At 31.6% G+C, this 26,922-nt stretch overlaps 2 protein-coding genes across 2 annotated transcripts; both read left to right on the top strand.

Annotated features, from left to right (window-relative positions):
- Positions 1 to 6,438: 6,438 nt before the first annotated feature.
- On the top strand, positions 6,439 to 7,287 carry LOC114411294. The gene has a single exon (XM_028375017.1). The coding sequence runs from the start codon at positions 6,439 to 6,441 to the stop codon at positions 7,285 to 7,287; it is 849 nt and encodes a 282-aa protein (XP_028230818.1).
- A 9,520-nt stretch (positions 7,288 to 16,807) lies between these two features.
- LOC114411602 (probable hexokinase-like 2 protein) lies at positions 16,808 to 23,166 on the top strand. The gene is made up of 10 exons (XM_028375227.1): positions 16,808 to 17,079; positions 17,283 to 17,433; positions 18,057 to 18,230; positions 20,328 to 20,402; positions 20,507 to 20,662; positions 21,483 to 21,581; positions 21,682 to 21,812; positions 22,530 to 22,611; positions 22,704 to 22,745; positions 22,879 to 23,166. The coding sequence occupies exons 1-10, from the start codon at positions 16,808 to 16,810 to the stop codon at positions 23,164 to 23,166; spliced, it is 1,470 nt and encodes a 489-aa protein (XP_028231028.1).
- Positions 23,167 to 26,922: the final 3,756 nt, after the last annotated feature.

The following is a 26,922-nucleotide window of genomic DNA, read 5'->3' as shown; positions in this document are numbered from 1 at the left end:
ATAGTCAATCCTAACACCAGAGCACAGACACAGCTCCCTCAGCAGTTTGGTTATTAACAATTATCTATATATTTGAATCTTAATGATAATGTTATTATTTCTTTATCAAGTTGCAAGTATTTACTTATCTACTAGTCTACTAGTAATAAATTATCGATAAGCAATGAATTATCTATAATCCATTGAATTATCTACAAGCTATAGATTATCTAATAGCTATTATCTACAAGCTATGATTTATCTACAAGCTAAGAATTATCTACAAAAGTCGTTACACCACCGTAACGACCTCTACAAACAAGGACCTGAAGTTCCTATTCGACTTTATAAATATTAGGTTCTATCTCACCATTTTCATTCAATTCTCACCTAACTCACATACTTACTTGAGTGTTAAAGTCCTTTGTTTTATAGATCTCCACTCATGTTCTCCTAACAAAGGGTACCTCAAATCCAACGCACGAGATCATGGAGCTCATCTTGACCATGTCAACCCTAATGTCGGTCAACTCCAAATTTTGATAAGTACAACATTGTAAAACAATACATAACTTATTTTTTCTATCTTGTTTATATTATTATTATTTTATACATAAACTTTTAAATTCCTATATAAGAGATATTTACATATACAAATATATTGATATTGCATATATGTATATCGACTCAGGAAGAGAAAAACATATATTTATATCAAATTTCTGCACAAAAATTTCATATAATGGTAGGTTACATGCAAGAATCATTTATCATTTTTTTTATAGTTTTTGCATCACATTAGACAGGGCGGGGGGACATCAAAAGAAAAAAAAAGGCTATAAATTGAATTAAGGTGAGAAAAACACTCGAACGTGGTCATAATGACAAGTACAACTCCAAAACAGTTGCCACAAGTTTACAACGGTTTCATTTCAGTTTAATTTTTCCGATAAAACTTAATTTGGGTAATTAGTGTACAATTAAAAATATTAAGCTTAATTTTGATATATTATTAATGTAAACTTTTCTATACTTTTAATTAATTAAAAATTACACTGAATATAGATATACAAACTTTTTTTACTACTAAGCTACGTACAAAAGAATAGTTAGGGTAAGTTTGTTTCTCTTTTCAGTTTTTTATTTTAAAAATTATTTTGCAAAACAATTCTATATTGCTCACAGGTAGCTAATTTCTAATTTTATAAAACTGTTTTACACTTAAACTCTTTATAATTTACCAAGTTTTAAAAATTATTTCTAAAATAACTGTTTTAAAATCTATAAAACAGAATCAGGTGAAAAAATATTTCCATTTATACACTTTTACATTTACTTATGATTATTTAAAAAATGATATGGGTTTTGTACAAGTAAGTAGAAGATGCAGATGAAAGTGATGAAGAATATGATCACTCCAAATAAGTAATTAAATTAGCCACAAAGTTGAACTATTAAATTTCCCTATCTTGATTTGAGATATGAACATCAAGGATCCGAATCCCCTCCTATATATTCTCCGAAAAATTGAGGCAACTTATTTTACTAAACGTACGTGTCCTTTTCTTGGTACACAAGTGAGCCCATATAATAAATGCAAAGTCTCCTTTTCTTTTAAGAACAATTATCCTGATTAATAATTTGTTCCTTTCACACATTATTTTTCCAAATTTCCCACTTGAATTTGTTTCTTTAGCTTCTCCAAATAAGATCAAATTCACCATATATACCTACTAACCATGGACAAAGAAAATGAATGGGAACACACCAAACCGACCACCCCAAAACTGACCAAAACATATGGGCTTGGCTTCTGAAATTCTGAAATTATCAGCATCTGTTGTCTTATTGATTTCCAGTCATTTCTCTATGGACATTATGAGACCCTTGACACATCAACTGGCTCATGTACTATGGTTGGTGATCTTATTGGTTCCTCCAGAATTCCAGAAATAGAAAAACCAACATCATATTGATATTGATTTCGATTTAATTGATTATATAGTCACCTTCTCTTTTCCCACTATCTTTATACAGAAGACTTTAGTACACACCAACTTTGAAGATGAATCGATCCGAAAGACTTCGGTGTGAAAATTCCACCGGTACTATGCATTCACTGTTTTCATGCATTATGAACCACCCACACTTCTTTTATTTGAAATGTTGTCATACAAATAGTTGTTCAACACTTATTTGATACTTCTTACTAGATGTCTAATTTAAAAATTATTTTTTATGACTTAAACATTTAAATTATCATCTTCATACAACTAATACATTTAAAAAAATATAAAATATTGGTTTAAAATGATATATATATATATATATCATTCTTTTAGATGTTTTATTATATATTACACATTTTATTTAATTAGAATTTTTTTATTTCTGTGCATATGATGTCTTTATGTCCTATATTTTAGACATAGTGGTATCGAAATATCCGTGTTAGAGACGTCGTGCTTCATAGCATGCAATGAAATTTCCAAGTTTTATTTTCTAAATCTCTATGTATATATAGTTCGCGAAATAGTTTTAGGCTGTGATTAATATAAAATATATTTGAACAAAATTCTATATATGATAATGGAATGACAGCAATATCGGAACCACAATTAATATTGTTTATTGTAAGTTGTGATTTGTCTTATTACAGTTTGGTATAGATAGCAACAAACTCAATCTCAGCCTACTCAACTGTGCCTCCCACTATTTTTGGCCTTTGTTGTTCTTCAGCCAACGTATAAGCGTGTGTTTGAAAATCTAGTGTTGGTGGGTGGTGAACCTATTAATATCGTGCTGAAAGGAATTTCTCTGCATTTTTGGGTTGAACGGATTTTTGGAGGGTCTGAAAACTATTTTTAAATATAGATAATGTCCCCAACAACCAATTACCAATCTCTAACTTTTCTCAAATTTTATATTCTTTTTTCACTTTTTTTTCTTCTCTTTTTGAACCCATCGATCTCATTTCTTTTGAAAAATGATAGAAGCACTCAAGCACATCTTCAAAAACGTATCATTAGGTGTCTTTAAATTGGATTTATGAAATAGATTTTATATTTAATTATTTGGAGAAAAGCAATTATAATAATGTATTTTATTTGAATTGCCTAAAAATCAATTTATAATAAAATTACAAACAATTAAGAATATGAAGTTATTCATGGTAACTGGTTTTATATTTATTTATTTATATAGATCATAATTCACTTGATGTAATTTTATTCAAGTCAGATAATATCACAACGGACAGCAAAGTCATTTAACAAAGCTGCATCTCTTGATTGATTTGAACTTGAAACATTTGATTAAGCTAGAATAATCAGGCGGCAATTGATCTATGCACTCAATGGTGGCTTTTATTTAAATTAATCAATTGTTGTTGATAACTGTGAAATATGAGTTAATTTAATAGTCTATTTTGACTAATAAATGAGTATAATTTCTTTACTTTATTATTATTTTTAATGAAATAATGAAGAAATTAATATTTTTGTTATTTTTGATCAGTAGAAGTCAAGAGAAGAAAAATTTAAGTGTTTTGAAGGAAAATTGAGGCAAAAAGTGGAAGAAAAAGCCTTGAAGAAAAATGGAAAAAGTGGACAGCTCGCTTAGCGCGCCACCCAAGCTTAGTGCGTGCGCTTAACGCACAGCTCAAGCTTAGCGCGCGGAAAAGTCCACAACAAAGCCCAAAGGCATGCTTAGCTTGAAAACTCGCGCTAAATGCAAAGTCAGCGTAAAAATTAAGCTACCTAATGCATATATAAGGAGGAGGTAGCAGAAGGGAAAAACACACCGAGTCTCAGAACTATCCAAAGCCTAGGCCTATCCCTTAGGGGAAACCCACTTTCTTAGTCATTCCCCCTTTTCTTGATATTAGTCATCCATCCCCTTCTTCTATTACCCTCTGAAGTGTAAAGTCTCTCATGGCTATGAGAGGCTAAATCCTCTCTCTTCTTATCTATTAATGCAATTTCAATTTCTATTGCCTTTTTTTTGCTCTTCATCTCTATTGTGTGATTTCGTCATCCATGCATTTGTTTTTAGGGGTTATTCATTGGGAAATGATAATGTCTAAAGAACTGAGAAAAGGGTATCTCAATATTGCATTGTTAGGGATAGAATGACTTTGTTGTGCCTCTGCATACATCTTTATACTTAATGTTGTTTATGATTCCATCTTTGCAAAGGGATTTGGGAGAGAGAATACATAAATTGGGCTTTTTATCGTGAGGGATCAGGGTTGAGCATATTAGTAGATGTAGGTGGAAATTTGAAAACCATTTAATAGAGAAAAACAATAATATTGCATCAAGGGTAGTTAGGTATGCTAGGCCCCAATATATTTGCATTCTGAAATCATCTTTTGCATTCATCTTTGTTCTCTTCTTGTTTATTTTATTATTATTGTCTATTTAAATTTAATTTCTTTCATTCTCTTTATTTCTATTCTACTCCCTCTTCTATTGCTTACAAATTAGGTATTGACCAACACAAGTACAAACAAAATTCATGTAGACTCGACACTTGTCAATCTGTTAACAAGTTTTTGGCACCGTTGTTGGGGACTTTGTTCTTCGTATTGGTTGTTTACATATCCCAATTTGAGAGCAATAATTTTTTTATTATTTTATTTAAATTTTGTTTTATCTATTGATTTTTTTAGTTTCTTTATTTTATTCTTCAAAAAAAATTATTTTTTCTTTATTCACTCTTATTTTATTCTATTTTTTTTATAAATAAATAAATAAATAAAAATTAAAAATTAAAAAAATTAAAAATAAAAATTTATTTTAGTTTTAATTTTTATTCGGTGATAACCTACATGGTAGTTGTTTCTTTTGTGACTAGTCCACATCCTTTCCTTGAAGAACGCATCATTGTAGAAGACCATTTACAGAGGATGGCGCTAGAGGACTACTTTAGCTCTGCTACACCTCAGTACTTCACCAGCATAGCTAAATCGGACGTGCAAGTGGCCAACATCTCATATCCACATTCCCTCATCCATCTGATCCAGGAAATCTGTTTCACAGCCTACCGAGTGAAGATCCGTACGCACATCTGGCCACATACATCAAGATTTGCAACACGGTGAAGATAGCAAGAATGCCAAAAGATGTCATCCGCCTCAACCTATTTTCTTTCTCTTTGGTCGGTGAAGCAAAAAGATGGCTTCACTCGTTCAAGGGGAATAACTTGCGGACATGGGAAGAGGTGGTGGAGAAGTTCCTGAAAAAGTACTTTCCAGAGTCCATGGCCGCTAAGGGAAAGGTGGAAATCTCATCCTTCCACCAACACCCTGACGAATCGTTGAGTGAAGCCCTTGACCGTGTCCATTGGTTACACCAGAATACTCTTACACATGGGTTCAGCGAGCCAGTTCAGCTCAACATCTTCATTGATGGCTTGTGACCCCATTCTAAGCAACTCCTAGATGCCTCAGCCAGTGGGAAGATCAAGCTGAAGACTCTAGAAGAATCCATGGAGCTGATAGAGAATATAGCAGTCAGTGATCATGCCATCCTCCGTGATTGAGCATACATACCTTCAAAGAAAAACCTTCTTGAGCTCACTTCTCAAGATGCTATGTTGGCTCAAAACAAGCTCTTGTCCATGACCTTAGAGATACTCATAGCAACTCTGAGTAATCTCCCTCACCAGCTGCATGTAGTGCAACCTTCTCCATCTTCAATCATGCACATTGGGAGATACAATATTTGTGGTGGCACTTACTAGTTAGGCTCATGCATGGTCCAAGACGACGCATCCAACAAAGTTAACTACATGGGCAGTCATAATCATCAAGGATTCCATCAAGGAGGACCACTAGGATTCTATCAGAGAGGTAATTTTTCGCAGGGCCATGGTTGCAGATCCCATCCAGGGAATAATTTCAACCAAGGAGGTTCATTTCATCAGCCTCCCAGCCAAGAGCCCATTCAACAAGAGACACCTACTAAGATGGAGGAATTATTGGTACAATTTATGCAGAGGAACGAGTCACATAAGAAGAGTACTAATGCAGCAATCAGGAATTTGGAGGTACAGATGGTCCAGCTAGCTAAACAAATTGTTGAAAGGCCCACTAGAACCTTTGGGACTAATACTGAGATGAATCCCAAATAGGAATGCAAGGTAATTTTCACTACGAGGGAAAGTGCTGAGAAGGAAAAAAGAATTGAGGAGGATGTGCATAATGAGGAAGAAGAAAAAAAAAAGGAGAAAAAAATAAGAGTAAGGAGAGTGGTGATAAGGTCTCAACCACTAAGACTAAGACCAAGAGCCAATTAGCTCGGGAGGCCAGAAGAGAGATACCACCAGGTTCATTCAAAGGAGGCACCGTACCCTCTGGTGCCATCAAAGAAGGACAAGGAATGCTACTTCAAGTAGTTCCTTGACATATTTCAAAAGCTGGAGATTACTATCCCTTTTGGAGATACCCTACAACAGATGTCGTTGTACAAAAAGTGCTTAAAGGACCTCCTCATAAAAAAGGGAAAGTACATCAACAGCGAAACCATTATGGTAGGAGAAAATTGCAGTGCAGTAATCCAGAAGCTACCTCCCAAGTTCAAAGATTCAAGAAGCGTCACCATCCCATGCTCTATTAGGAGTGTATCCGTAGGTAAGGCTCTTATTGACTTAGGAGCAAGTATCAATTTGATGTCGCTTTCTATGTGCAAGAGAATAGGAAACCTGAAGATTAAACCTACAAGGATAACGCTCCAACTGGCAGACCACTCCATCACAAGACCAGTTGGAGTGGTAGAAGACTTCTTGATCAAAGTCCACCAACTCCCTTTTCCAGTGGACTTTTTAATCATGGACATTGAAGAAGATGTTGAGATCCCCTTGATTCTGGGTCGATCGTTCATGGTGACTGCAAAATGTGTTATGGACATGGGAAAAGGCAACTTGGAGATGAGTGTGGAAGACCAGAAAGCCACCTTCAACTTGTTTGAGGCAAGTAAGCACCCTAGTGATAGCAAGACTTGTTTTAAGGTGGAGGAAATTGAGCAAAAAGCTAACCTTACTTGGGGGCACCTGAATTCTGTGTTTCTAGAAGAAGATGAAGCCAAGCCAGTTGTGAATCCTACAAACTCTTCTAGTATCTTTTTGGGGCCAAAGCAGGCCAAGACCCGAACCACTCCAGACATTCCACCAACTCCTCCATCAGCGGTCCCTCCGCCAGATGTCTCTCCTCCACCTATCGGCCAAACTTCTATACCTTTTTCTCATCCGGAGCAACTTCTCCCTGTGTTGTATAGCCTCTACCACAGCCAGTACCTACTTATGTAGAGCCTCCACCATCTCTCACTCTAGCAGCCGGTGATGACACTAGAGGCATTCCTAGCCCAGGTTGCTTGGCCAAGAGTCCAACTTCCTTCTAGTAAAGGGGGTGACACCTTTGGTGTAGCTGATGATGATGAGAATCCTGAAACTGGCCAAATACAGGCTACAGACTCAAGTGGAGAAGGACAAAGCCCCCAAGTGGAGAAGGATGAAGGCCCAAGTGGAGAAAGATGAAGGCCCAGAGGCAGAGACACTATCAAAACTATTAATTGTTGCTGAAGACCCAGATTAATTTGAAGGCCCATAATAAATATGTTCTAATTTTTTTATTTATAATTTTTTTGGCCCAAACTGTTTAGAAGGCCCATGTCTATTTTTATCTTTTTGTTCAGATACACTAAAGTATTGGTTTTTGTTTTCAATAAAGGAACTTTTGGCATTTTCATAAAATTTGGTGAGAGCTTCTCTATGGATTCCTTGTTGAACCAATCTCAAACTTATCAAGGTAATCCTTGTGGCGTCTACTATGGCTTATCTTCCTTCACTGGAAGTGGCGTCATCCAAATCTCCGTAGCCTGTATCAAGCGATCCGCTCCTAGTCAGGATCACTCTGGTATCAGAGCTTTGGCTCTTGATACAAGTTCTATCCTATCCTATTTTTTTTCTTTGTAATTTGTCCAGGTTCGTGTTTTGTCCTTGTTCTGTTATTTGCGTTCTTGTTTCGTTCTTGTTTGGGTCTTGTTGCGTTCTGGTTTTTTGTCCTTGTTCTGTTATTTGTTTTCTTGTTGCGTTCTTGTTTGTGTCTTTGTTTCATTCTTGTTCTTGTTCTTGTCACGTTTTTGTTCTTGTTCTTGTTTCTTGTTTCTTTCAGACTTTGTGTAAAAAAAATCAGTTTGAGTTCTGTTTCAAGTTAAAAAAAAAAAAGTTGCAGAAATTTTGACAAAAAAAAGAGAAGAAAAAAAAGGTGGGTGTTTGATCTTTGAACATGAAATTGAGGCAGTTAGAGGCGTTTTTTTTTGTTTGGCAAGTCTGTTATTCAAATCTTTTTTATTCTATCTGTTATCTTATCTATTATCTTATTTGTTAACTTCCTTGTTTATTCTATTTGTTATCCAAATCAAATCAAATCAAAATTTGTTATCCAAATCAGATCTGTTATTCAAATCAAATCTAAATCTAAATCAAGTCTAATCTGTTAACCAAAATCAAATTTGATTTGTTATCCAAATTAAATTTGCTACACGGTATGTGATAATTAAACTGTCTTTCCTGTTATATATATATTGTGTGTCTAATTTGATTCATCCAGGAACTTAAGAGGGAGTGAGTGGTAAAAGGCAAGAGTGAAAATATCACACAAAAGCCTATATTGAGAGCATCAAACACGAGTGAACTACCATCAAAGAGAGAAAAAACGCATGAGTAGAGTGTAGTGAAGTCCTGAATCTTTTTTTTAAAATTACTGCAAAATTCTTTGTTCCTTAATCATGGCAGGAGCTGGTGACAATGGTGGTGTATATCATCAACTAGACGGATCTCAGCGCTTATTACTAGACGCGATGACTACACAAATGCAACGTTTGTTGAACCGTAACAATGAAGAGCTCTACAGGCGAATAGAAGGACTAGAGCACCAAATGAATCCAAATGCTGGGAGACCTTATGGTGGCAACAGAAGGATCAATGATGGATCGAACCGAATAGAGGGGCAAGACAGAATTGAGGGAGTAAAACTCAATGTATCCTTTTTTGAAGGCAGGAATGACCTAGACGCCTACCTTGACTGGGAGATGAAGATTCAGCATGCATTCTCCTACAATGATTATCCTGAAGAGCAGAAGGTGAAGTTAGCAGCCGCTACATTCTCAGACTATGCCCTTGTTTGATGGAAGAAAAATCAAAGAGAGATGAAGAAAGAAGAAGGGTGGGAGATAGATACATGTACTGAGATGAGAAGGGTTATGCGAAAGAGGTATGTTCCAACTAGTTACAATAGAACCATGCGACAAAAACTCTAGAGGTTATCCGAGGGAAGTTTGATTGTTGAGGACAAGGAGATGGAGATGACACTAGTGTGGGCCAACATTGAAGAGGACACCAAAGTAGTGCATGATGGCTTCACCAACAAGATTTCTTTCCAGCACCATGACCAGAAAATTATTCTTAAACCTCTATCCCTCAGAGAAGTGTGTGATGACCAAATCATAAGGAGAGAAAAGAGAGAACAAGAGAGAGACAATAGTGAGGCACCACAGAGGAATAGAAAAAGGAAGAGTGATACACTTGAGAGATGGAGTGATACACAAGAGAGAGAAAGTGATAATTCTAATCGGTTAACTATTTATGTTTCTCCTAGTGTTCAACCCTTATTGCAGAAATTTAAAGATGTCTTTCCCAAGGAGATTCCTCACGGACTGCCACCTTTAAGAAGCATAGAACATCAAGTTGATCTCCTTCCAGAAGCTTCATTGCCTAACAGGCCAACTTACAACAGCAAGCCCCAAGAGACTCAGCATAAGGATGCACAGGCCAAAGTTGAGTATGTGAAAAGATTGTATGACCAAGTGAAGGTGCAAATTGCAAAGAAGAACGAAAGCTATGCCAAGCAAGCCAACAAGAAAAGGAAGGAAGTGGTACTTGAACCCGGTGATGATCCTGGACATTTGAGGGCAAATGTTTTCCAAGAAGGAGGGAATGATGATGTGAACCTTACGGGGCAGAACGTTTGATACAGGCTACGGAGTTTTGGATGACGCCACTTCCAGTGAAGAAAGATAAGTTAGGATAGACGCCACAAGGATTACCTTGATAAGTTTGAGATTGGTTCAACAAGGAACCCAGAGAGAAGCTCTCACCAAATTTTATCAAATGCCAAAAGTTCCTTTATTGAAAACAAAAACCAATACTTTAGTGTATCTGAACAAAAAGATAAAAATAGACATGGGCCTTCTAAACAGTTTGGGCCAAAAAAAATTATAAATAAAAAATTAGAACATATTTATTATGGGCCTTCAAATTAATTTGAGCCTTCAGCAACAATTAATAATCTTGATAGTGTCTCTGCCTCTGGGTTTTCATCTTTCTCCACTTGGGCCTTCATCCTTCTCCACTCGAGGATTTTGTCCTTTTCCACTTGGGCCTTTAACTTGTATTTGGCTAGTTTCAGGATTCTCATCAGATGATGATGTCGCAGATGTTGAAGCTGGTGATCATTATGTTGCAGACATCAATAATGATCATAGAGCTTGGGATCCAGGGCCCACACAAGATTGAGGCCCAATTTTTTTACCTGGATTTTTTTTCTCTTTTCTTTATTTTTCTTGCCTTTAGTTTCCTTTTCTTTATTCTTCTTTATTTTAATTTCAACGGTTTAATTCCACTAGTTTAATTTTAGTCATTGAATAAATAAATAAATAAATAATTGCATGATAGAGACAAAAAATTAGTAATGGGTTGTGACTTATTCTGGATAAATTGATGCATGAGATACTGTGTGTTGATCAGATAATTGTGAAAAATCTTATTCTTGTGTGAGAAGGTGTTATTGTGAGTGATGAAGTATGAATCAAAAGCACAAGAGTGAAGATGTTAGCATGTTTGAACGGAAATCATGGTATGGTAAGCTAAGTACTTCATAAATGTCTGGTGAGTTGTGCGAACCTTTGATTGTGAGAGCACAATTGTCTTTAAACTTCCTGATTTTGCATGATTCTTAGATTGTTTGAGTATACACAGAATGTGGCAAGGATCAAGGCCTTGTTTGTATTAAATTGTTTCAGCCACCTAGCCAAATAGTCAACCTGTTATTTGAATGAATCCCTTGCACCCTGTTGAGCCTAATGCAGTAAATTGTGTTTGAAACCTGAGCCTAATGAAATTAATAACCACCTTATCTTAGTTTGTAGGAGAGAACGGGTCAAGGCAAATTTACCCTTAATTTGGGGGAGTTGGAATTTTGGTTAGGTGAAAAATTGTGTTTCAAGAACATCACCAACAACACACACTCAAATGTAAAGTGTGATAAGTTGCTACAGTACCAGTTCAATTTCTATTGTAAAAAAAAAAATTGTTTCAAATAAATAGCTGATAGCAACTAAGTGCTAAATAAATTTTGTGTGTTGTTAGGAATAAAAGGCAATAAAGTTGGGGCTCTTAAATATAAGTCATGGGTTATCAAGAAGGTGCTCTCTTAGAACCTAATTTTGATGAAGTTTCTACTTACTAACCTTTTTTCATCTCCATGTGTATTCCTTCATGCTTCCATTACAATATCAAGACAAATGCAAGCTCATTAGGTGTCTTTAAATTGGATTTATGAAATCGATTTTATATTTAATTATTTGGAGAAAAGCAATTATAATAATGTATTTTATTTGAATTGCCTAAAAAATCATTTTATAATAAAATTACAAACAATTAAGAATATGAGGTTATTAATGGTAATTGGTTTTATATTTATTTATTTATATAGATCATAATTCACATGAGGTAATTTTATTTAAGTCGGATAATATCACAATGGACAGCAAAGCCATTTAACAAAGCTGCATCTCAGGATTGATTTGAACTTGAAGCATTTGATTAAGCTAGAATAATCAGGCGGCAATTGATCTATGCACTCATGGTGGTTTTTATTTAAATTAATCAATTGTTGTTGATAACTGTGAAATATGAACTAATTTAATATTCAATTTTGACTAATAAATAAGTGTAATTTTTTTACTTTATTATTATTTTTAATGAAATAATGAAGAAATTAACATTTTTGCTATTTTTGATTAGCATAAGTCAAGAGAAGAAGAATTCAACTGCTTTCAAGGAAAATTAAGGCAAGAAGTGGAGGAAAAAGCCTTTAAGAAAATTTGAAGAAGTGGACAGCTCGCTTAGCACGTGCCCGCGCTTAGTGCACAGTTCAGGTTTAGCGTGCGGAAAAAGCCACAACGAAGCCCAAAGGCGCGCGCTTAGCGCGAAGTCAACATGAAAATTAAGCTACCTAGTGCCTATATAAGAAGGAGAAAGCAGAAGGGAAAAATACACCGAGCTCAGGGCTATCCAAAGCCTGGGCCTACCCCTTAGGAGAAACCCTCTAAAGTGTAAAGTCTTTCATGGCTATGAGAAGCTAAACCCCCCTCTGTTGGAGCCTAGCAGCCAAAGCCCTTGTAATGTAACTACTCTTCTTATCTATTAATGCAATTTCAATTTCTATTGTCTCATCTCTGCTCTTCATCTCTATTGTATGGTTTGGTCATCCATGCATTTGTTTCTAGGGGTTATTCATTGGGAAATGATAATGTCTAAAGAACTGGGAAATGACATATCAACATTGCATTGCTAGGGATAGAGTGACTTTGTTGTGCCTCTGCATACATCTTTATACTTATTGTTATTTGTTGTTTATGATTCGATCTTTGCAAGGGGATTTGGGAGAGATAATACATAAATTAGGCTCTTCATCGTGAGGGATCAGGATTGAGCATATTAGTAGATGTGGGTGGAAATTGAGAAATCATTTAATAGAGAAAAACATTAATATTGCATTAAGAATAGTTAGACATGCTAGGCCCCAACATATTTGTATTCTAAAATCATCTTTTTCATTCATCTTTGTTCTCTTCTTGTTTATTTTATTATTATTGTCTTTTTAAATTTAATTTATTTCATTCTCTTTATTTTTATTCTACTCCATCTTCTATTACTTACAAATTAGGTATTTACCAACGCGAGTACAAACAATATCTTTGTGAACTCAACACTCGATCTTCTGTCTAATCTTTACTACTTGTAATAAAATTGGTACACTTGTCAATTTGTTAATAATTATAAATAAGTTAACAAGAAATGAATTCATTAATTTTTTATATAAAATAAGTTTCAATAACATGGATATGAGGTACTCATCAGGGTTATAGCATATTTAAAGTTCAATGAGAACTTGTAGAAATATTTATATATCACCCACCAACAAGGTTCTTACACACCAATAGTGAACATCAAACTCCCTTTTATATATGATATGAATTTTCTCCTTACCAACTATACCAAAATCATAATATATGATATATAATATCATAGTTCATTCTTAATTTTACTAGAATTTTTATGAAAGTTTTACATTTGCATCTCTTTGATGAAAATTTGAAAAAAAAAATATGAGAAAAATAATTTAAGAGTATAATATGATCTTTCCTAATAATAGTACAATCAAAAGAGATTATAAACAATTTAATCCAAACATATATAAGATGTAAAAAATAAAAAAGAAAAATATTTATTCAGATCAGTTTTTTTTCTTAAAAATCATAAGTATTATTACGAAAGTCAATTTTGCTAAAAGTAAATTATCAATGACGAAATTCATCCATTAAATATCTAACACAACTAAATGTTTAACTTTGAAACTTAAAGTTAAAACTACTTACAAACTAGAATAAGTGATTCACACATTTAACTGTTAAATCGGGACCAATTCTTGATTAAAAATAATAAAATAATATGATATAAATATAGAAAGACTTTATTCTTTTTTTAATTCGTAAACTTTTCAGAATTTTAATTTTTACTCTCTCAACTTTTTAGTCTTTAATTTTTGTTTTATCCTTATTTGTTGTCTCTAAAATAAGAATAGAAAAAATTAAGAAATACTAATTAGTAAATTTCTTTTAGACTCTAAATTTTATTATTTTTATTTTTAGTCATGCATTGATATTGTAAATAATTATATATTATCATCTTATTATAATTTATCATATATGATAAGTTTATTAATTTTTAAAATAATTATTTTAAAAGTCTTATAAAAATTAATTTTTAATTAAAGGATGATATAAAATTATTTTTTATTATTTATGTTTATTATTGAACTCAAAAAATTAAAAATTAAAGATAAGGAAATTTTAAAAATTTAAGGACTAGAAAATAGTATTAATAAACTCAATATAAAATTAATGACGTGCACGTGGGTATATATTCTCTGTCTCCTTATTGACTAATCTTTTGTTTTCGTCGTTTTGTGCTAGCGTTTTCTTCCTCATCAATTACTCCAACTTTACGACAACAACGCTCAACCAACTCTGGGTGTATATCTCTCAAAATCCAATGTGTGTATTTTTATAAGAGAACACCTGTTCAAGGAATGCGACATCTTTTGTTGACGACAAATTGCAATAATCGAAAAAAAAAGCTTGACTTTAGAAAGAGTTTTTTAAAAAGAAATAAAAAAAAACAGTGTATACTCTATTTTGGAATTTGTGAAGAAAGAAAGTGATATAAAAAAATAGATATTGTAATGCTTATGTTGGATTTCACGTTGGATTTTTTATAATCACGTTGAAATATACTGATTAATATGATATTAGATCAATTTTACATATTTAATTTTATTGAGAAATTAATTCTGAGTTAAGAATTAATTTTAAATTGAAACAACTTTTGTCTTTACGTTATATTAGATAAAAAAAAAGTTATACTAAATTATATTTAATAATTTGGTTTTATAATTAAAAAATTCAAATATAAATTATATCATTTAAAAATTAATTTTAATTAAAATCAATTTTTTCAATACTTATCCAAATCAATTTTGATGGGAAATAAAGAGAGAGAAAAATGAAATGGAAGTTAGATAAAAAAAAATGGGTATATATACATATATAAAATTTATTTTTTTTTAGGTGTGGTTACCTAAAAACAAAAGAAAAAAAAATTGTTACCTCTTTAAATAATATACATTATGCCTCCAAATCCAGACTTCAACGTGGTTGTCTATTTTATAAGGAAAATGTAACTTATGTATTGATATTGATATAGCTTTGGTTATTTCATATTTGTTCCTATGGTGCTATAAATAGGGACTATCCAGTGCTTGGTGTGTATGTGTTTTGCTTATATTATTACTCCTTGTACAGACTTTAATAATATTCTTTTGGCCGATTCAAAAAAAAAATATTGATAAATCACTTTTATACTTTATATCATTCGAAATATGTATTTTATTATCATTTAAAAATAGTATGAAATGATAAAATAAAAATTTATTTTCTGAAGTCATCAAATAATGGAATGATGTGCGGTCAATATCTAAACCACTTAGCTAGCTTATCCAAAAATTGAAAGCAAGATAAATTATAAAAGGAGGAACTTGAAGCATTGGAATCCAAACATTTTAAATAAATATAATGGTTTAGTGATCTAATCAAAATTTTCTTTAGTTGATATAATGCAACTATATATTTTTAATTTAATTTCTTGTGCACATCGTTTTCTTTTCGTTTTATGCAATACAGTAAACAAATCTTCATGTTGCTAGTGCTAGAACTGTAGCTGTATGGCAAGGACATATATATCGACTTGAGAGGGTTTAAAGCACACAAGGGTTAAATGTTTTTGTCTACCTACCTGCACAAGGGTAATCAACTGGGAAGAAGGTTGCTATATTAATATTGGCTCCGCTAAAGAAAATAATTTTCTCCTGAGTAAATTCGTGTGTATCCAAAGTATATCTTTTTTCGTCCACATTTAGTAAGTTGAAAAGAATATGTGAATTATTTTAATTTTATAATGATAATGTTTTTATTGTTACGAATAAAAAGAGTATATTTTTTCCTGAATTTTACAAAAGACTTCAGCACCACAGATTTGACACGTTGGTCCATGCCCAACACCTGTCAACTTTCTGTAAGCCACATTTCAAACTTTACATATCCATAATCTGTATGGTGAAGGTATTTTCCAAATTCCAAATCTTTATGTGAAAGGAATTTTGCTCCATGACTCAAAAAGTAGCTTTTGTAGTGCTACAAACAAATAAAACTAGCAATCCACATGTTAACATAATTGACGGCAACACGACTTTTAGACACCCACAATTTTTACTTGAGACGCAGACAACATACAAACATTAGATTTAGTTAAACAACTTTTACATTTTACTTCTTATATTTTTAATAAAATTTAATTTTAGTATATATATTTTAAATAAATTATTTTGATTTTCAAATTTTATAAAACATGTAAATTTAATCTTTAAAATCAACCATTTGTGTTAAAGAAGAGAACTTAAATCTATATGATTTTCAATGTTTAAGTATTAAAATTATCAATTTAAAAGTACAGTGATAAAAAATAAATTTTACTGATAGTAGAAAGACTGAAAACATATTTTATTCCTTTTTATAAGTTTATCTTTCAGATAAAATTAAATATTTAAAAATAAACATTAGTCTCACTAGATTATGGACCATTTTTATTATTGTTCCATAAGCCCAAGCCCGAGTTACTGAAGTAACGGGCTAGGCTTACTCCTAAGGTGGCTAGCCCATTTATGAGAACGAGCTCTCAAGTCTCAACCCATACAACTGGCAAACACATTCAACCCTTGATACTCGTTCCTTCATGTATACTACATTAACGGATTTCAGTTATTTTGATTTTTTTTCATACCCCCAAGCACTTTTGTTTTTTTCGGACAAATTGATACACATGAATTTATCAATTTCTCTGATCTTGATTTGGCTATCATTGGTGAAGGATGAGGAAGAATGTGGTGGTGGCGGTGAGCACAACTCTTGCGGTGGTAGTAGTAGGAGCATTGATCAGAAGGTGGAAGCAGTGGAAAGAGCAACAGTTGAGGAAAACAAACCAAATTATTCGAAAATTCGCTAGTGAATGCGCCACCCCAGTAACAAAGCTTTGGCAGGTTGCTGATGATTTGGTCTCAAGCATGAAAATCTCTCTTGTGTCTTCCCATGAAACCACCACTCTCAACATGGTCATTTCCAACGTTACATCACTCCCACTTGGGTAATTAACATTTTTTTGTGACAATGACATTAATGCGCTAGGAAACCTGGCTGTGTATTTTTAGTGATTTTTCCTCTCCTCAGATATTACTTTTTTATTTAACTAAAAACAAAAGATTAATTATAATCACTAACTTAGTATTTATAGTAGTGAATATGATGCTTATTTTGAAAATAATAATAACACGCATTGGCATGTGGCAGAGATGAGGAAGGATTTTTTTATGGGGTTAATTTGCAAGGAAAGCATTTGTTGATGTTGTGTGCACGGCTAGGAGGAAAGAATAAGCCTATCTCTGCGTTACAAAGAGAAGAGATTTCCATCCCTGATGCTGTGTTGGCTGGTGCTTCTGAGGTACGGTACTTTTACCTTGATTTTTTTCACCTTCTCCAAATTTCACGTTCTCCGGTTTCATTTTTTTTATATTTTTAATATTTAAATTATTAAGTTGTAGGTTTTGTTAAAACATGATCTATTATTTGTAATTATTTTTTTTATTAATAAGACTGCATAATCTCAAGTTATGAATATAATGATTATTGTAAATCATTTAAGAAAAATTTTAATTTTATTTCAAAAAGTTAAAGAAAATTATTTTATATCTATTTTAGATTCAACCTATCCTTTACTTAAAAATCTATTAAAATTAGTAAAAAATAAATAAATAAATTTAACCAATAAGTCTATGATTGATAAATAAAAAAAAATATTTTAACCAAAAATGTTGATTATAAAATCACACCTTTAACTAAAATTTTATTTATGATATACAGATTAATTTAAATTATTAATTGAGATTATTAAAAATTAAAATAAATTTAACTTTAGGTCTCATAATCTCAACACACGACCAAGTCAAACATGCACATAATTTGGTTATGATGTTGCTTTTGTGTATACATGTTATTTTCTTAATTTGATTTATATGAATATATGCACTATAATGTCCAAGGCACACTTGAAACTTTTTTTGTCAGGAAATAATTGATTACGTAGCTACAGAGATAGCTAAGTTTGTTTCATCCCATCCTGAGATTGACGATGGTGCACCAGCGAAAAAGAAGAAATTGGGCTTCACCCTATCATATCCAGTGGATGAAATTTTGCCTTTCGCGGCCACAACATTTCAACGGAAAAGCGCAAACAATCCAGTTGAGTAGAGTGGCTTCACCTGTTTTGTTGTAATGTGCATTCATCCATACAAATACATCTTACATTTTTTTATGAATTGTATATGTCTCAGTGTAGTTTGGACACGAATTTACTTATTGCAAAGTCTTATATGTATACTATTAGAGTTCGAGGTGAAGTCTTACATCGAATAATAATGAAAATATTAAGTATTACATAAGTGGGAATAAGACCCATAAACTTAAGTCTTAAAGTTTTTAGTTAAAATGTGGTGTCAAATTCACTTACATAATTTGTTCATGGTCCACTGGTGATAAATCTTCCTAGTATTTATCCTCATCGATTTCACAACAATTGGTATTAGAGTCGATGACTCAACTTGGTGACTGGCATAAACGAGTAAATAGCGATAGCAGATCTATGGATATGGAGATCCCTTATATTGAAAGTCTTATTGGCCTGCAGGTGTTGCGGCGGTGTAATGTACTAGAGCATTTTAGCGGTAATGGTTAGACGAATTAGGGTAGTCACAGTTAAGCTTTAAAGGCCACTATAGGATACTCATGGATTGAAAATAATGTCTGCTTGAGGAAGAGACTACCATGTAGAAGAAACTCACATGGAGGGAAAAAATGTTAAAGTACAAGTATGAGGTGAAGTCTCACAATGAGCATAAGTAAAAATAATTGAGCACCAAATAAGTAAGAATAAGATCCATAAACATGAGTCTTAAGATCTTAGGTTAAAGTGTGATGTTAATTTCACTTATATGATTTACTCATGATCCATTGGTGATAAATCTTTCTAGCTTACCCTCTCAATTTCACAACATATCCATTAGGTTTATGTAATATTGTTATTGTTACGGGAATCTTGGGTTTTAAATTAAATATTATTGGGAAATACCAAGAATTTTATTCTCTCTCTATATGATTAAGATGGACAATAAAAAAAATAAATTAAGAGAGTAAGAGAAGAAGAATAACACCAAGAAATTTTTAACATGAAAAGCCCCTTAATATGAAAGGGAAAAATCACGGGACCAAGTTCAGAAAAAATATCTCCACTATGAAGTAGGATTACAATGATCTCAATCTCACCTAATAGGATGATTTACAATATTTCTCAAACACTTACCAAGTATGGTGGAAATATAACTCTCTTTTCTTGAAGAGATTTACAAAAAAAATCTCTCACTCTATCATGCTTGAAGGATCTCACTTGGTTGCTTGCAATAACTTCTCACAAGTCTCCATTTATATAATGGAGGGATATGACTTTTCCCAAGAATAATAAATGGATGTAAGTTAATTTTCATACTTCCATGAACCCTTGAAAATCTTATCTCTATTTCTCTAAGATGAATATAATATCATCAAGAGTCAAAGATGAAATTCCAAAAACTTGGAATCTTCCCCTTTTATTTTCCATGCATTTGATGTTATCAATATTTGTTGAATTTGGTGCTCCATAATTATGGAGGGATTTCCAACAAATATAAATATATATCTATTCTTATTATCAATATTTACTTATATTAATTTAATTAAAAAAATCAATTTCACAAATAGATTTGTAAAGTTAAAAAATCTCAACGGAGAAAATGTCGATCAAGACTAGAACTAGAAGTGAGTTGAGCTGGCTTGGTAACAACTCAGTTATTTAACAATTTAATGAATTTGAATAGTTGACTTACTTGTCTTATAGATTATGCACTAGCCTCAGCCTGGTATATAAGTATATAGATACTTTTAATCAGAATAATAATCTAATTTAAAGTTAATATATATTAACATTTAATTGTATTTTTAGTTTGACTAAACTATTTTAGTTAAATATATGTAAAAAATGAATTTTACTAAATGACAAATTTGAGCTTAAGTCACTAAACTTAAAACATTTGATTAAACTAAAAGTCGATGCAAGTTCATTAAGTTGTATCATAATATGTACAAGTTTGCATGTGCCCAAAACAAAATCAACTCATTTTCTTTTTTATTGAGTTGGGTTTCCTAAATTGGTTGTTCAATTGAATTCTAATCCTTGCCAAGACTTATCATAGAATAATTGAACCCTTTGAATGTTGCAAAACTAAAGCATTCATGTTGTTGTACCAGGTTCACAAAGGAATGGTGAAAGAGCTTAATAAAGCGTTGACTAATCATGGAATGAAAATGCATGTTTCTTCACTGGTTAGTGGGCCTATCAATTTAATTTTGTAATTGTTACATTTTCATGGGTCTTTGTCTTTCCATGTCTGAAACAACAGCAGATTCAAAACATTAATGCTGAATAGGTTGATGAAACTATCGGAGGTTTGGCCGGTGGAAGATACTATAACAGAGAGAGCGTGGCAGCAATTACCCTTGGCATGAGCACAAATGCCGCTTATGTAGAATCAACAGAAGAAGTTGCTAATGACCTTACACAATCTCCCAATTCAAGCGAGCTGGTTAGTTAATATTACCTCCGTTCCTTTTATTTGTTGAATTTTTTTTATTTATCTTTCATTTGTAAAATTTAAAATCATATTAATTATTCTTTTATCAATTATATTTTTACTTGTGTCCTAATTTTTAATTAACTTACATATGTATTTATCATTAAGTGGAAAGAAAAGAAATTTCACAATTATTTTATTAAAATAAAAAAATTATTGCATTTATTAATTTTTGCATAATAACCATAAAAGATAAATAAAAAAGAACGGAGAGAGTAACTATTATAACACCTACCCTGATCACTCATGCACGAAAAATTATTAAGCAGTCTGGAATCATTACATGTCTATGGTTTTAAATAATTCTTAGACAATATATACTTCTTTGGTTTCTTTTTTAAGTGTCGAATTTTTGAAATTTTTATTTCTATTTATGATATTTACAAAATTCAAGATCACATTAATTATTCTTTTATTAATTATACTCTTACTTATTTTTTAATATTTAATTATTTTATACATGTATTTATTGTGAAATAAGAAGAAAAATGGATAAAAAAAGAAGTTTCATGACTAATTTTTTAGAATCAAGAAAACTTATTGTTTTTCTTGATTTCTACATAACCTTAAATGACACATAAAAAGGAATGGATGGAATAGTTGAGTTTTTTAATTTGCTAAAAAAAATTAATAACATTGATATACATGTAATGAATGAGATTAGTTATGACCATAATTATTCTGGACTAAAATAATTATCTCCATGCACACACACGATTTGTCAACTGTGAATTAAGCAACTTAAATGATTAATTCGGGTGTAGTATTGCAGGTAATTAGCATGGAGTGGGGAAAGTTCAATTCTCCTCATCTTCCTTTAACAACATTTGATGCTAGTGTAGATGCTGAAAGCTCAAATCCTGGTAGCGAGGTATAGCTCCTAAAATCACTGTTGTATATTTACCATCGTAATTCGCAATTAATCATCGAGAATTGGCCACTGACTCTTCTGTTTTTTTACCTCATCTCAGATTTTCGAAAAGCTTATTTCAGGAATGTATTTGGGAGAAGTTGTGAGACATGTCTTGTTGAAGTTGGCCCAAGAAACAGACTTGTTTGGAAGTAGGGTGCCTCCAAAGTTAATGACTCCATACTTACTAAGGTATCTAAATCCATAATTAGTTCCTCGTATTGCAAGCCTCGATCACTTTATTGCACGGTTTTTCAGTGTGTTTAGATCAAAATTTATTTTTTTAATGAAATTAATTTTGGTTAAAAATAATTTAGAATATGAACTTATAAGATTTTGTTACATGTCATATTTAATTATAATATTTAGGACACTATGATATGAAGAATTTTTTCAATAAGGTGCTGTCTTCAATTATTGTCTTTAGGGTACGATTTGGTTTGGCTTCATCTTTTATCTTTTAAAAAATTTAATTTAATCATTTATCTTTTTTATTTAATTTAGTCTTTTATTTTTTAAAAAAATTATTTTGATCATTTATTTCATTTTATTGTTCCATTTAATCTTTTGATCCATTTATGATTAACATTGTTAATCATTTTGTTAAAATAAAGTGAAGGAAAAGGGTTAAAACCTAAAACCAAAAGAATTTAGTTTCAAATGATTAATGATGTCAATCTTAAATAAACTAATAGATAAAAAAATCAAACTGAAAAAAAAATAAGATAAATGATCCAATAAAGTTTTTAAAAAGATATAAGACTAAATTCAAAAATAAAATAAAATAAAAAAATAAATTAAACTTTTTAAAAGATAAATAATCAAACTAAATAAAAAAATAAAATAAAAAACCAAATAAATCATTTAACTTTCAAATAATGAAGACTAAATATTTGTGACTTCGTGTAGGTCTCCAGATATGGCAGCTATGCATCAAGATACGTCCGAGGATCGTGAAATAGTGAGTGAGAAACTCTGGGAGATTTTTGATGTAAGATTTCCATCTTTTTTATAAGATACATTGCATGGTAACAAAAGAGGCAAGACATTAATGTGAATTGAAATTCAACGAAACACATGCAGATCGATAGTTGCAGTCCAATGGCACGCAAAATGGTGGCAGAGGTGGGTGAGAGTTTTTTTTTTTTACCGATAAATATTAATTTATTGGAATATTAATTTTTATTAATAGAGAGGAATAAATGCAAGACCTTTATTATTTATTTTTTTAATCATCCAACCCACCTTATATCTTCAGGTGTGTGACATAGTGACCGAGCGCGGTGCACGCCTAGCCGGGGCCGGAATCGTGGGGATAATAAAGAAGCTGGGCAGAGTTGAGAATAGAAAGAGTGTGGTGACTGTGGAAGGAGGGCTTTATGAGCACTACCGCATCTTCAGAAACTACCTTCACAGCAGCGTGTGGGAAATGCTTGGCAAGGATCTCTCAGACAATGTCATCATTGAACATTCGCATGGTGGCTCTGGAACTGGTGCTTTGTTCCTTGCTGCTGCTCACACTCACGCACACCGTGCGGATTCTTGACCCTTTTGTGTTTCAAATTAAAGACATGTTTTGTTTTTATGGCTTCATGGTGATGCTTGAACTTCAAGGAATTTGTTTTGCCTTCCAATGCATTTTTTTTCTTTCATCTTATAGTGAGTGATTTGGATTTTGGACTCATTAAAATGGACCAGCTATTTAAATTGGGTTGCTGGTGATTGAAAGCAAGAGTGATAGCCAAATGCTATATTCACTCTTTTTTTTTTAAGTACACTCTCTCCTCTTATTTTAAAGTTAAGTGACTTAAATAACCTTCTTATTTTAAACCTCCTTTTTTCCCTCTCACACTGTTGCACACAACCCCTCCCCCCAGCCCCAGCCCCACCGCGCAACAATACCCTTCTCAAATTTAAACTAAAAGATGACAAATTCCAAAAAAGTCAATATGTTTGAATTTTGTTCCTAGAGAAATCCCATATCTCCTTAACCAGCACATTCTAAGTAAACATCAATCAACTTAACATATTAGTTCTTTGTTTTTTTATATATATATATAAAAAAAAAAAACCAAACCAAAGATATGAATATATTAATGAAACAGGGAGGAACCATAGGTACCAACAAAAAACAATAGAGCAACCCGCAAAAAAAGTAACAAGGAAAGACAAGAAAGGAGGGGGGAAAAAGTATATAGGAAGAAAAGAAGCCACCACACCATATAACAATCTCTACCTACCCCGCCACTACCTTCACATCCAGTATATGAACACCAAGTGTATGTGGTGTATAAAGCTCCCCAAGATACGAGTATATATGAATGATAACATATAAACAAAAAGCAGAAAAGCATCTTACTGTCATGAAGTGGAAAAAAAATATTAAAAGAAATAGAGCTGTGAATGAAAGAAAATTAAAAATTAAAGAAGCCACCACCCCATATAACATGTTGTTTTTCTTTTAAATTCTGCAAAAACTTTCCGGAATACAAAATCTAAAAGAGTATAGTACTTTCCAATACTTTATTATTATATTTTGGAAAGTAATTTACGGAATACTATTTTAGATTTTGTATTTTGAAAAGTACTTTCTAGAGTACAACAATCTAATGTATAAGGGTCTTTTGGGTATAAAGAGTGTTTATTATAGTAAAAATTTAAAACAAACTAAAAAGGGAGTGTATTAGAGAAAGAAAAAAAAAAAAAAAGGAATGGACATGGCAAAAGCCTGGTGATTTATGGAGTTTGGATATCGGCAAGGGTGACGTTGGGCTTTTCTGCTTTTAGGATTTAAGAGGAGCTTGAAACTGGGCTTCAACATTGGGATTGTGGGTGTTTCTTTCTGTCTCTCATAAATTTCCTGGGCTTCTCCTTTACATTCTGGAAAAGACTAATTGGAAAGTTGGAATATAAAATTACATTTTGAGTTAGTCTTCTGAGATATAAAGGTGTCATATATGAAATTTTAAATTAAAAAATACACTTTGGATGTTGAAATCAATTTGAAAGTTTTATATCATGGATTCAATTCACGTTTGAGGTTTTTGAATGTTTGAACAAATATACTCTTAATTTTGATTATAGATGAAAAAGTAATATTTAATATAATTCTTGAGAAATACCAGCCACTTTCTATCTCACTTTCTTTTTAACACTTTCTCAATAATTGGTTAAAATTGGTTACAAATCACCAATTTTGATGAATTTTACTTTTAGACTAGAAGAGAAAATCATTAAATAAGAAATGAGATTCCCTAAAATTAATGATATCAATCACGGAAAAGGGTTAGAATAAAAGTGTAAGAAAAGAATGTTGCAAACATTTTTCATAATTCTTTTCAAGGATTAGAAAAGCCCCTTAATTATTCCTTTATTTCTTTTGCAACCCATATTTTTTTAAATAAATCATATATGAAATATATTTTAAATTAAAAACTACATAAAATATATTAAAAAACAAAAATAAGTAGTTGAAGAATCATGTCATATCATTCATTAATAATACATCTTATAAGTTTTACTCCATATTTAACTACTAGTGCAAATTAAGTACCGGAAGCTATGTATGGGATGATTTTCGCATGGTGGAGATTAAAAGTTGGATGAAACTTTTTCTTAAATTATAAGGCGAGACTGGATAAGACTCCATGCATTAAATCAGATGATTTAATCAAGTAAACGAGTAACTAATTAAAATTGGATAAGACTACATTAATTTGATTCAATCAAGATTGATTTAGCAAACAAGTAAAGCAAACTATACCTTGGATAAGACTTAATCTTGACCTGAAATTTGACATAATGGAGTTTTGTTTATCAAAATTAAGGGTGGGTGAGATTGTTAATTATTGGTATATATAAATTTTACGTTTAGCATTTCATTAATCATAGGCGACTAAATTAGGGAAGAATTTATCTTTTAGAAACTAAGGCAGTGAATGTCATGGTTGTGATTAGTTTTAAATTATGAACATTTTAGAAATTTAAAATTTTAATAATAAATCTTAAATTCAAATTACACATAAATTTTTTATTATAGATTGCAATTATATAAAAATAAATATTTATTTTGTGAAACATATATATATATATATATATATATATATATAAAACAAAAATACTAGTTTTAACAAAATCCAACTCATAGAAACAGAAAAACAGAACTTGCGCCTTCTAAACTGCGAAAAGCCATTAACCTTTGCAGATATATGCTGACACTTAAATCTGAAATAAGTCGATGGATTTGCCACGGGAAAACACAAGCGTATGACAAAGGATAAATAAGCTTAGTCCCTCTTAATTAATGCACTTGCCATTAATCCCATCCCATCAATATGTTGAAGGACCACCTTTTCAAAACTTTAGCATGTCAATGGCATAATTACTTGCGTGCTTAAACACAATGGTAGCGCTATATTATATATATGCGGGCCACATGTAGAAGCCCTAATTCAGTATCTGTAGCTAAGCTGAGCTAAGAGGGTAGGAAAGGATAGCCTAGACATTGATTGGGTAACCACCACAAGCTTTGTAGAAAAATGGTGGATATATATTCACAATTAAAAAAAATCATTTAATTTTTTAAATAAAATATTAGTCAAGGAAGTTAAAAAATATTTATTTTAAAATAATAAGAGAACATAAAAAATTATAAATAATACAATTTTACACATTTTAATAAATATTTTTTTTCTAATTCCTTAACTAATATTTTAAGGACATTTTGTCATATACTTTCTCCGCTCTTAAATATAAATAACAAAAATTTCTTATTTTTTATTTCAAATATAAATAAATATCAATTATTTATGACTTATTTAATGAGACTATCTCCAAAATATCATTCATTTATATTTGATATCAAATTCTAATAAATGATAGTTTAGGAAAAAGTTTATTTTTTGATTGAAAATGATATAACTTAATAAAATTAACTAATTTTCTTAATAATTCTGAAGTATGTCTTTTCTTTTGCTTATAATTGAGATCGAATGGATTATATATTAGGATCAAGAAATGTTAATTATTAATTTATTAGATTTTTGTTAACAACAAAAATTGAATCCACAATTTTTCTCTCTTTCTCTTCTTTCTTACATCCAATTAATCTTATATCTCTTTGGCCCAAATACATATGGACATGTGTTAGTAATATGCAAAGTTAATAGGTTTACGTAGGTTGGTGCGTAGCCAAAGATTCTTTCCATTTTTTTATAAAATATTTGACCTAACTCAAAGGTAATTAATGGAAGAACATGTTAAGTAAATAACTCAATATTCTTTACAGGATAACAGGATCCTT

This window comes from Glycine soja, chromosome 5 (genome assembly GCF_004193775.1).
Source record: "Glycine soja cultivar W05 chromosome 5, ASM419377v2, whole genome shotgun sequence".
In the NCBI taxonomy this organism is placed as follows: domain Eukaryota; kingdom Viridiplantae; phylum Streptophyta; class Magnoliopsida; order Fabales; family Fabaceae; genus Glycine; species Glycine soja.
Note: the sequence above shows the minus strand (reverse complement) of the source record. Positions and strands in the feature narration are given on the sequence as shown.